A 12,631-nucleotide genomic window follows, 5' to 3' on the forward strand; every position below is an offset into this window, starting at 1 on the left:
CGGCTCAAGCGCCCACGTTAGGTCGCGCTCGCCGCTTGCAGTCGCATGCTCATGGGACAGGCCCTTTATAGTTTATTGTCATGTTACAGTGAAAAGCGTTTTATCTTGCATGTTATCAAGCCAAAAAAGACTACATAATTACAACAATCTGTCCGCAGTGTACAGATACAGGATAAAGGGAATAACGTTTAGTGCAAGATAAAGTCTAGTAAGGTCCAATAAAAGATAGACTGATGTTCTGAAGGTCTCCAATGAGGGCAGTTACATTTATACTCAATTAGGTTTTTTTTAAGTTTTAGCAGTTCATGAAAAAAAGTATTTTTTAAGATAAATCATTTTGTATAAAGTTGGCACACTCGTTCTGTTTTGGCATTGCCAAATTGTTGTATGAACTACTTCCTTTGTTTGTCATATTCAAATGTATTAATACGGCCTTCAGCATAAGGGAGGGGCATGGTTTGTTGTGCGAGACATATTTCACATTTTTAACCTCATTGTATATTTCCACATTGTTGGCAGAGTGACTATAGCTGGCATGTGACTGACTACGTTTAATGAAGATGTCTAGAACAGTGAATATCCAAACCACATAGGGAATTCAGGATTCTTTAACCAGACAGTGGTAAATATGTGGGGCAGCCACGGGGAAGAATAAAATGAACACCACAGATACCCTTGGATACCGTCCCTTGCATGTCACCAGTATTCTGAGTCGGTCTCTGAACTATGTGGACTTGGGGGCACTGGTCTTGTCTTTTTGCACTATTATTGTTTTGTTTATTGATTATTGTTTGTTGTGTGTGTGTGTGTGTGTAGAAGGGAACTATCTGGGGCATATGTCCAGGCACCCTGTGTCCCGGGGAGTCGCAAGCGTGGCAGGAATGTCCCGGGAAAGCCGCGCGGACACTATCCACCCGCCGAACAACCGCGCCCCCGTCGACCAGCACGACAACCAAGGACCGGAAGGAGCACCGGTAGGCCCAACCCGTCCCACAGGCCTATCAGGGGCCAGCGGTGAAGCCGGGTGGCGAGGCCTGTCTGGGCTGAAGGAACCTCAGTGGTGGCGGTGATGGGAGCCTCAGCGGTGGCGGTGATGGGAGCCTCAGCGGTGGCGGTGATGGGAGCCTCAGCGGTGGCGGTGGGAGACCTGGCGGTGGCAGCGGCAGCAGGAACCTCGGCGGCAACGTGGCCTCGGTGGCAAAGAGAGCCTTGGTGGCGGTGGGGCATCGCGATCGTTGAGGTGAAGACAATTGGGAACCGACCTGGAGGACCACCATGAAGAACAATGGAGGACCCGGCATGGGGGGAGGGTGGGAGAACAAAGGAGGACCCAGTGTGGGATGGGGGGGAGGGGGGGCACTCTGCCCAGCGGATATGTCACTTGTTCATTTGCTTGTTTGTTCATTTATTCCAGTGGCGGCACTGTGCACACGGCAGCCTGCCAAAAGCCGCTTGTCATTTTCTTTTTGTTTTCATGTTTAATTTCAAGTTTCTGTGTACCTTGTGTGTTGTGACTGTCGGCAGACCAATTTCCCTCCGTGGATGAATAAAGGTTTATCGTATCGTATATGGCAATAAAACGCTCTTGATTTTTGACTCTTGAAAAATATTGCGGGCCCTTCATTGTCGCTGGGTCTATATCCTGGAGTTCCCTCCCAAACACCACTGTGGGGGAACCTGCATCAGAGGGACTACAGCGGGTCAGTTCACCATTGCCTTCTCAAGGGCAAGTGGGAATGGACATTAATACTGGACTTCCCAGTGACCTCCAGATCCTGGGAAATGAATTTTAAAAATCACAAGCATGTTTTTTCATTAGAGTATAAGAATAATATTATCTTAATGCACTCATTATCAGATGTGTGTACATTTTTGGTATATTTTTGGAAATACAAGTCTTAATATAATTTGTTTGTAGGATTAAACTACTGAGATGCGTCTTTGAACTAGATATCAGGAAAAGCTTTATTGACTTAGTGGTTTAATTTACTGAACGAGAAGCCGCAAGAACCTTCTGATGTTAAAACTGAGGCTTTAGAAATGGAGATTGAGTACATTGAAAGTTGCAGCAGAGAGACAGGAAGGGCCAGCTGAATAAGTAGCAAAAGCCAAATAAGTGGAAGTTAATGCTGATGGAGATAAATATAGTGAGACGAGACATGCAAATGAATTCATCGAGTCATACAACATGGGATCAGGCCCTTCGTCTAAACTTGCCCAGACTGACCAACATTGCCCCATCTACACTAGCCCCGCCTACCTGAATTTAGCCCATATCCCCCTCAACCTAAACCTGTCCTATACGATTGTGAAACTTAAATTCTCCACTATTTTAGGGTTTTTTTAAGTTATCTTTTAGCTTTTAGAAACAGGCCCTTCGGCCCACCAAGTCTGCGCCGACCAGCGATCGCTCCGTACACCAACACTATCCTGCACACTAGGAACAATTTACAATCTTTACCAAAGCCAATGAACCTACATATCTGTATGTCTTCGGAGTGTGAGAGGAAACCGGAGCACCTGGAGAAAACCCATGTGGTCACAGGGAGAAGTACAAACCCCATTCAGACAGCACCAGTGGTCAGGATCAAACCCAAGTCTCTGGTGCTGTAAGGCAGCAATTCCACTGCTGTACCACTGTGTCACCCCACTGCCAATAGCTAATGTGCAAACCTTTTCTTTTTACAGGGGAGTAAAGGCCACTACCGGTATCACTGGCAAAGTCACAATGTCAAGCAGAGTGGAGTGGATGACATGGTGCTTCTCTCGAAGATCACTGAAGATGGCATTGTCGATAATCTCAAGAAGCGATACATGGATGATTATATTTTTGTATCCTTTCAAAGCTAAACCTGCGAACAGGACGGAAATTGCATTTAGTGTGTGTGACAAAACTTAGTGACCTCCTTACATTCTATGTTCCTGATTTAAGTAAGAATGAGTGTAGATGTCATGGTGTCATTACATGCCATCAATGAGCAAATATAACCCTGGTCATTAACTCGCCTGTGTCGGGGCTCAAGTGGAAAATAGGGAATTAAGGAACCACTACCTAGGCACCACTGGAGATTCCACTGTGAAAGCCAAAGAAAGCATGAGCTGAGAGTCCAATTCTTGTGTGAATCGATGCCCTTAAACCTGTGGCTAAACTAAATGGTTTTCTTCCCGGTGGTGAGTATGTCTTCTAAACATTATCCAGAGCTGCACTGCTTGTGAACAGAGCAACCAGCATGGACAATGTAGTTTCTGCACTGTGGCAATATAGTTGCCTGTATTTTAGCAGTTTTAACTTGCATAAATAAATGCAAGGTAGGTAAGAATATAGTTATGGCACGTTATGAGGCTAGGGTGGCAGAGCCCTGGCAGTGCTTGCAGCTGGCACAATGTCGGGCGTGCATGGATTCTGCGTTGGTCGTTTGGTGTTGGTTGGAGGCTCCATACACGCGTGCTCACATGCAGAGAACGTACCTTTTGCTTCACCACCACCTAGGATACCTGATACCATCAGTCCATCAGCACAACTCCTTGGGCAGGTAAATATGTTTTGGACTCATCGGGAAACAATATGGTCACCGTACCAAATCAAGGGAGTTTGTGCAACATAGATTTTACCAATTGAAATGATAGCCCCTGTTTTTAATTCAACTTGATTAATATTGGGCTCAGGTCACAAAGCCTTTGTCCATTGAACAGAGTACTGCCATTAAAGGTCACGACCAGAACACAATGTCGTTAAGTATTTCTGGCTTAATTAGGTTTGGGGATTTCCAGCTCACCCAGAAGTACATTTTGACACGATCACTTATTAGCCTGTGCGTTTTGTATTGTTTTAATCTTTGTCCTTTCATTCATTCACACCAGCAATTGAACAATCTCTAGCTTTCCCTCTGGGGAGAAAACTGCACTTGGCAGCTGTTTCGTTCTGAGGATGAACTTTTCTTCCCCCTTCACTTTACTGAGGATAAAATCGCAATGAGAGGAAGTGATTTGTACTCCACGCATTGTAATGGCCAGTAAGCTGTGATTATCTGGCTCATGTGCCGGGCTGCTGACTGGGGATTTTGTTCAAAGTGTTTGATCCAGTGAAGAGCTGAGCTTTGCAGAACAACATAGACTTGATTCTGTCCAACATTGTCATCTGGGATGGCTGTAGGAATCTTAACCCACCTGCCTCCGCCAACTATCGGGATTGAAAGGAAAAGAGTACGGCAAGAATCCCCCTCCTCCCTCTGATTAGTGCAGAAGGTAGATTTTTGATCGGGTGTTGGGGATGAGGTTGGTTCTGGCCCATGCTCTCAACTTTCCATACCTAGGCCTAGATAGAGTGAATATGGAGAGGATGTTTCCAGTAATGGGAGAGTACAATAAGACTCTAGAAGAGCTTTATTTGAATAATTATTTTAACGGGAGGGTGACAAATCTGTGGAATTCTTTGCCATAGATGGCAGTGGAGATTGATAGATTCCTGCTTAGTAAGGCTATCAAAGGTTACGGGGCCAAGGCAGGAGAATGGGGTTGGAGGGTAAAATAGATTAGCCATGATCGAATGACCGAGCAATGGGTCAATGGGCCGAATGGTCTAAATCTACTCCTATGTCTTATGGTCTCATGCTTGGGGAGGTGCATTATGGCAGGCAGAAAGTGATTCACCTTCACGAATGCCAGGCGGGCGATACTGATGTCTGCAGAAGGTGGCTGCAATCTTAGCCTCTGGTGCCTGTTGTCCTCAACCACAGTTTCTATGTCAAATATATGCAGGGGGCTCACCCTGCCTGTCAGATACACTCTCCTGATGGGGTGTTTCTGGGGTGTTGTAGGCTGGATGGAGCCCAGTGGTGGGAGTGAAAATCAGTCTAAGATATACAGTCACTTGTCACTAGGGTTGCCAACTTTCTCACTCCCAAATAAGGGACAAAAGGTCAAAGTAAGGGACAAATTCTCGACGGCATTCGTTGGCCGACTTGGGTGAATGATGAGTTGGCCCGGGTGCTGGGCTGCACACAAAGCCCAGCCAGCGGGCCAGCTCTGGAGTTGTGGTCTGGTACCACATCCAACTCATGAACCGATGATCGGCCATGAGAAGGAGGGGTGGTGGTGTCGGCGGTAAGCGAAGGTCCCAAGGTCGGACGGCTGGCTGGGCTGCCAACTGACGGGGCCACGGGTGAGGCGCTGCTGCTGCTGCTGCACAGGAAGGGTGAGGTGAGGCCCGACCGTACCCTCGACCCGAGTAGTAGCAGTCAAATACGGGACAAGGGCGGTCTCGTATAGGACAAACCAATTTAGGGGATGTCCCTGCAATTACGGGACAGTTGGCAACCCTACTTGTCACTGAAAATGTATTTTATTTGTCAAATTAGTCTTTGGAAATGGCCCATGCACTATTATGGCACAGAGTCACAATATTCTCAGGGGACTCAGCGGATTGGATGCATGGTGGATTTCCCCCTGGATAAGTAGACTACAACATGGATCACAGTCTCAATGAAAGAGGAAGGCCAATAAGGAAAAAAAATCTTCACTTAGAGGTAGTGTTCCAAACCTTTGGAATTTGGAAATGCCGGAAGACAAAGGAGACAAAGACATTGACTGTGTTCAGGACAGTAGATATCCGTGGAGCTCTTTGGATATTTAAGAAACAGAGGCATCATGTTAGGTACGGACATTGTCCAATGGGCCTGTTCCTGTGATGCACTGCACTGTTATATGAACCATGGGTATATGAACAGGGCAGGAAAAAGATGTTTGAGGTAAAAGGTCAAACAGTGCAGACTCAAGGGGCTGAATGGCCTCCAACCTATTTTTTCAATGTTCATTGTGGCAAGGTTCAAAGCTGGTTTGGTTGGAGAGGCTGGACGAAGGATTGTGCAATGCGCGCAGTGGATCAGAGTATTGAAGGGAATGCCACAGTCTTGGCAACACGTGCAAGCAAGGTTACTGTATAGAATTGGATTGGAGCGTTTCTGCTCTCTGCATAAGCCGGAAATTGCAAGCCAGATGTCAGTGCCTTTTTGTGTGTTCAGTTTTCTAATTTTCTGCGGTGTAAGTGCAAATTCAAGAGGTGTACAGGGCACCAAGAGACCAATAATAGACACCAGCCTCTCAGCTCAAAGCGAGCCTGGTCATTAGAGTGGAAACACAGGCAGATGGAGCTGATTGAACCCAGGCATGGGGTTCATTTTAAAACGTCTCACATTCAGTGAAATTTAGAAATTACCTGAAAGCATTCCTAATTGTGAAAATTTAAAAAGCTTTTTTTCTAATCGGCCTAAAGATTTTAATTCTTTCAGAGCCGAAGATTAATTTTGCTGAGTGGGCATCAGAGTGTGTCTGTGGCTGGGAGCTGGTAAATCCTTGAGATTGCTAATACCTGATTAGTTTATTTATTTAATTTAACCCCATTGTGTAGTTGGCAGATGGGGAATGAAAGCTGGGGAAGTGCAAATGTTGCCGGGGTATTGTCACCATGACAGGGGGTGTCCCCGTGCAGATGAATGCGAGTATTATCCGTGGAGGAGTTGAATTTCCACTGCCAACTCATCCTTAATATTTGCATCTAATCAAATTTTAAATAAACTTTTCTGCAAATCTCAGTGTTCTATCCACATGATATCATTAAGTGGATTGTGTCATTTCCCGTTCTTTGGAAGTCAGTTCACACTGTGGTTTTAATTTCCTCCCCTCCCCGCCCTCCCCCTCCACTCTCTCCTCCTCTCTCCCTTTCCTCTCTACCCTCCCCTCTGCTCTCCCCTCCCCACCGCTCTCCTTTCCTTCCTTCCCTCCCCTCCTCCCTCCACTCCCCATCTCAATTATTGATCAGACTGCTAGGAGCTGTTTTCGGAAGCATTTTTGTTCCTTGGTTCTGAGTGTTCTCCTTTTGATTTAAGACCATTTATTTTTGCTGGTATGAACTTGCCTTTGCCTCTGTCTGCTAGTGGAGTATTAAATACAAATATATAAATTAGGAGCCGGAGTAAGCCACTTGGCGCCTCAATTGGACAGGCCCCTATCCTGCCTTTCAATTGCCTCATGACTGATCTGAATATAACCCCCTATCCCCCAGTAACACTTTATGGTCCTGCTAGATGGAATCAATGGAGAGGGAAGGCAGGTCGGAGAGGGAACAGAGCTGTGTTCACAACTCTCTGCAATTTCTTGGGGTCTGGGACAGCGCTGTTACCAAACCAAGCAGAGATGCATCCCGATATGATGCTTTATATGATGCAGTAGTCACTTGCAAGGGCAGCACAGTGGTGTAGCTGGGTAGAGCTATTGCCTCATAGCGCCAGAGTCTCGGGTTCGATCCTGACCACGGATGCTTGTCTGTACGGAGTTTGTACGTTTTCCCTGTAGCCTGCGTGGGTTTTCTCCGAGATCTTCGGTTTCCTCCCATACTCCAAAGACGTACAGGTTTGCAGGTTAATTGGCTTGGTATAAAATGTAAAATAGTCCCTAGTGTGTGTAGGTAGTGTTGATGTGCGGGGATCGCTGGTCGGTGCAGACTCGGTGGGCCAAAGGGGCCTGTTTCCGCCCTGTATCTCTAAACTAAACTAACTAAATTTCAGGAAGTATCTATTTGGCTATAACGGTCATTGGGATATTCTGAAAGGGAAGTGGAAGGTGTGTTTATAAATCCAAGTCTTTATTAGCTGGAGTAAAAGTAAATTGGAGTAGAATGATGGTGAGCCCTTTTGCAAAGCAAGACTATTGGACATAATGTACATTGGAAAAGCCCCTAGCATTATTGCAGGCCAGCTCCTAAGAACACATTCAAAAACAAGTGATGTAAAAAGATCCATAAATTCCAGTTTCCAATCTTCCAATCTGAGCAAAAGGTTATTCAATTAAAGTTTCCTGGAACAAAGCCTCAATTATTTACAGATTAAATCTACAGACTTTGGAAAATGCTGCAGATTTTTAAATGAAACTGATCTTACATTGAATTATTTTGCAGACCTGTTTTGTTACGACATAAAGAGAAAGAAAGGCTGTTTGCTGCACATTGGCAGTGACATTTCAGAGCGAACTTTCTTGGTGACGAGGGTGGTTACATTGGAAAAGTGTCCATCCCAAACCCTGTTATGTCCCTGTTTTAGAAACAAGAGTCACTCTTCAATGTGTTTTTAAGATCAAGGTGAAGTTTTGCACCAAATGTCTTTTCTCCAATTGTTAAAATAGTGACAACTTTGAAAGTCTTTGTCAGGTGACACTGAAGTTGTTTTGTGTTTGCATTCCTGAGTAGGCTGGTGTCTGCTGGAGACCGGTTATTTAGTGTATACTGTTGTAAGCTCAATTAACTCTTAGAGGTAGGAAGGAACTACAGTGCTGGTTTGTTCTTTTCATACCTTCATTCATTTCTTCTTTGTACTTTTCCATAGTTTCCTTCTCCCCTGACTCTCAGTCTGAAGAAACGTTTTGACCCAAAACGTCGCCTATTCCTTTTCTCCTGAGATTTGGGATATTCTGAAAGGGAAGTGGAAGGTGTGTTTATAAATCCAAGTCTTTATTAGCTGGAGTAAAAGTAAATTGGAGTAGAGTGATGGTAAAGATTTTGTGTGTAACTCTTTGTAGTGCTCAGTTAAGATTGGGATAGAAAAGAACATGAAAATAGGCTAGGAAATTCAGCCTGTTGGGAGGAATGGCCTATTTTAACTTGTTGATGTCATTGTTGTTGTTGGAATAAGGGTGTTGGGAGTGTTGTGAGGAGCTGAATCCCTTCAATTAAAACATTTGTTCTGTATGCAGAAGAAATGTTACTATGGTCATTGAATGGAGTATGCTGAACGTATCATTCTGAAGATGAATGGCTTTTGGAAGTCATGCTAATCCTAAAATTGGATCACAACTATTAACATATTCCCTGGAGTGATTTCTCATATATATCCTGTGCATTTAGTTTGAGTGTTGATGGTGATATCAGGAAGTGTTTACATTTTCATTTATATAATGGAACATTGTTTGAACAAAGCAGTCGGCAAACCGATGGCCTGTGCACCTCCGTCTGCTTGATTTATAGCCAACCAGCTACACATTAACCTTGTAAATGGCAAACCTGTCAGTATTCTCCGTCATTGCACTGACAACTTGACCAGACACACTCTGTCACTACACTACCACCCTCACCAGCTACCCACACATTAGGCACATCTGCAATTGCCCGCAAAGCTGGAGCAATTCAGAATTTCATCGTTCCACTTCATCCACTGAAATCATCTCAACTGACAAGAATTTCAAGTGAATTACAAACGATTTCCATGCAACAACCTAACAATTGTGTAGGAAGTAACTGCAGATGCTGGTTTAAACTGAAGATAGATACAATAAGCTGGAGCAACTCAGTGGGCCAGACAGCATCTTTGGAGAAAACTCACCCATAGCCCCCAACTGCGCAGGGGTGGCTCATTTCCCCTTATCCTCCAGCACTCCCTCTCCCTCCTCTTCACCCTCCCTCTTTTTAAACTTTAACAAATTGACTTAAAAATATCCAATTGCACTTGCTGCCCCTGCCCGTTACAATGTTACAAAGACAGGACTCAGTGTCCTGTGATTTGTAACATTGTAACAGCATGGTCAGCAAGTGCAATTGGATTTTTTTAAAGTCTAAAAATTGTAGCGCTATCGTGTACCATTTTGCCGTAATTTCAGGATCTCATTCACACACAGACGGACAGACAGACAGACAAACAAAATGAGGGTTTTACTAATATATAGATAACATCCAATAAATGGGAAAATCCATCTAAATCTCAAGACTGTCAGAACATCAAAGTTTTAAGAATATTCCTTTTAAAATATATTTCAACAGATTTTAATTTTCATTGTTTTAAGTTACATTTATCATTTTTTGTTGTCTACATTGAGAACTCTGGTTATTTTCTAATTCTGTATATGGTTTAAAATGTTAGTTTAAAGATGTGGCTTTTCCTTCCTGGTTTTCCCTGAGTGAGATTCACCAATGATATTGGCCTTTGAATTGAAGCCTGACATCAACTGGACATCTACTTTTGTATGGGGTTTGTACATTCTCCCTGTGACTGCGTGGGACTTCTCCGGGCGCTCCGGTTTCCTTCCACATTCCAAAGACGTGCAGGTTTGTAGTTTAATTGGCACCTGTAAATTGTCCCTAGTGTGTGGGATGGAACTAGTGTACGGGTAAATGCTGGTCGGCGGGGACATGGTAGGCCGAAGGACCTCTTTCCACGCTGTATCTCTCAACTAAACTAAACTGGCATTAAAATGGGCAAAGGTCCCTGCTCCAGAGATCACAAGGTCTTCATTGCTTAAACTCGATGGAATTGGTGTGACTCCCAAATAAACTCCTCAAGTGGATCCTTCTTAAAGTGGTTACCAAGCGTCAGTGCCAGAAGATGCCTAGCAACCAACTGCCCTGATACCATCGAACTGGCTCAACAGCCAATCACAGGGAATAAAGACACACTGATAGTAAACTAGAAGGGAGAGTTCATAAACTGTTAACTGTTTCCCAGCATGCAAAATATAGATTTCAACATGTACCCAATACTGTAGAAGATGAAATATCTTTCTTTTTTTTAAAGAAGTATATGATTTTTAAATCCATCTATAATACGAAATGGAGAATTTCAAGCTGTAAAGAAAGGACATTTCTTTACTCTTCTAAGGGACAAAATAAATTTTGCTTTCTAAGATATTTCCAGGCTATCCAAGATCATTCACAATATTTCATTAGTCAGCCTCTGATTTGTGACTGCCATTTGGTATTGTGCAGGGAGGCTGGGATCATTTTGATTTTAATACATTGTTCAACATTAATATGAGTTACCTTAACCACTTTTATGCAGACATATATCGGGCCTGTGCTTATCTCCATTAACCCATTCAAACAAATGCCGTACTTTGGAGATAAAGAAATTGAAATGTATCAAGGAGCAGTGAGTATACAAGTTTGCTGATGCTCTATGTTTGCCGATGTTTCTGAGGTATCTCACCCCTAAATGCTCAGATGTTCAATGTACTAAGTATTACGATAGTGATCTGCCCATAACAGCAAGATCGCAAGACTCCCATCCAATTGTGACCATCTTAAATGAACCATGGTAGCTTGGGAGATAAGGTTGGACGGGGAAATTGCCCTGAACACTCTACAAAGGCCTGCGATAGAAAGAGGATGCATACACTGGATTGGGGAGATTTTGCAGTCTGGAGCAAAATCCTTTGCATGTTCTTTACATGTCATTATGATTTGTTTTCAAGTGGGGCGGGTCTGTGAAGAGAGCATCAGTCTCATTGTATGTAGTGCCCTATGTGGCTGAATAATTACAGAAGTCCTCCTCTGCCTCATAAATGAACAGTGATGACTCCAGTGAGATGAGGAACACAATATTGCCAAAATGAATTGAACTAAATTCCTGTACATAGAGAGGGCAAGAGGGTGGTGGTAAGCAACATAAATACACCCCTGAGGAGAGGGCAAAAAACATTCCACCAAAATGCAGCTCAGCATCTGCCTATTTATATTGCGATGAGTTTAATAATGAAAATACAACATAGAATAGAAAAAGAATGGAAAGGCTATCGAGAAAAGGTGAATTCAATTGATTGGGCAAACACTGTGGAAGAGGTTGGTTTGGACACAATTGAGCAGAATGATTTTCTTTCCCATTCTCCGGCTCCATTTTAGGGATCTGATAATGCTGATGAGACCACCCTTTGCTCTATTGTGCTTATATGAGGTATAGTAATTTGTTTCTTCCCCCAAAGGCAGAAATACAGAATATCTATGGCTTTAAAGTGAGAAATGTATCTGTCCATTGTTTACAAATCCCTTTGAAATTCACTTCTCCATTTCTTAACACTTTGCTAAATGACCTAGAATATGTGGTGGGTAGACAAAAAAGCTGGAGAAACTCAGCGGGTTAGGCAGCATCTATGGAGCGAAGGAGTAGGCGACGTTTCGGGTCGAGACCCTTCTTCAGATAAGTGGTGTGTCATTTCTGTAATGCAGTTCCAAGGAACCAGTGTTCCTGTGCTATAAGTTGTCCAAAGTAAACATTCACTACTTTCTTAATCTCTCCTTTCCTGTATAATCCTAATAGTATTTAATGTACTCTCCTCAGATTCATTTGTATCTGATTTGAATCCATGTGGATAATTGTAACTCAAGTACGGAAATTTTCCACTAATGTTATCTTGTTTCTTCACAATCTAGGCTCCTTATGAAAATCCACCCCATATCTATGCCTTGGCGGATACTATGTTTCGTAACATGATTATTGATGTGGAAAATCAGTGCGTCATTATCAGGTAATTTAATATAATTTTTCAAAACAGATTGAAATATAATGGAGGAAATTCTTTCCAATTCTTCCTTATTGTCATTTACAGACTGTATTGCACAATTGACCTTTAATAGTTTACACCTATAAATGACTCATTCCTGGTATAACGCAGTCCTTGGCAATTTGCAAGTGTTACTTCAAAAAAGCATTGTTTCCTCATAGTCAGGGATATTGCAGTAATATAATTGCTATATTTTGGTTGGATGCATGAGTTTAGACTTAAGAAACCAGGACCATTGACGAATTGTTTAAAATGTCTGCAACTAATTTGGTACAGCTTCCTTCTGTAGTTTTCATGTCATGGGGTTTTGATTAGT

At 43.2% G+C, this 12,631-nt stretch overlaps 1 protein-coding gene across 2 annotated transcripts in view; it reads left to right on the plus strand.

Moving 5' to 3' along the window:
- Positions 1-12,631, plus strand: part of myo1ea (myosin IEa) — a 101,444-nt gene that overhangs the window by 34,368 nt on the left and 54,445 nt on the right. For both annotated transcript variants that reach the window (XM_055661206.1, XM_055661205.1), the window contains exons 2-4: positions 2,689-2,832; positions 10,818-10,907; positions 12,185-12,279. In XM_055661206.1, coding sequence (XP_055517181.1) covers positions 2,689-2,832; positions 10,818-10,907; positions 12,185-12,279 — 329 coding nt within the window. The remainder of the gene's footprint in view (positions 1-2,688; positions 2,833-10,817; positions 10,908-12,184; positions 12,280-12,631) is intronic.

Source organism: Leucoraja erinacea, chromosome 33 (assembly GCF_028641065.1).
Source record: "Leucoraja erinacea ecotype New England chromosome 33, Leri_hhj_1, whole genome shotgun sequence".
Classification (NCBI taxonomy): domain Eukaryota; kingdom Metazoa; phylum Chordata; class Chondrichthyes; order Rajiformes; family Rajidae; genus Leucoraja; species Leucoraja erinaceus.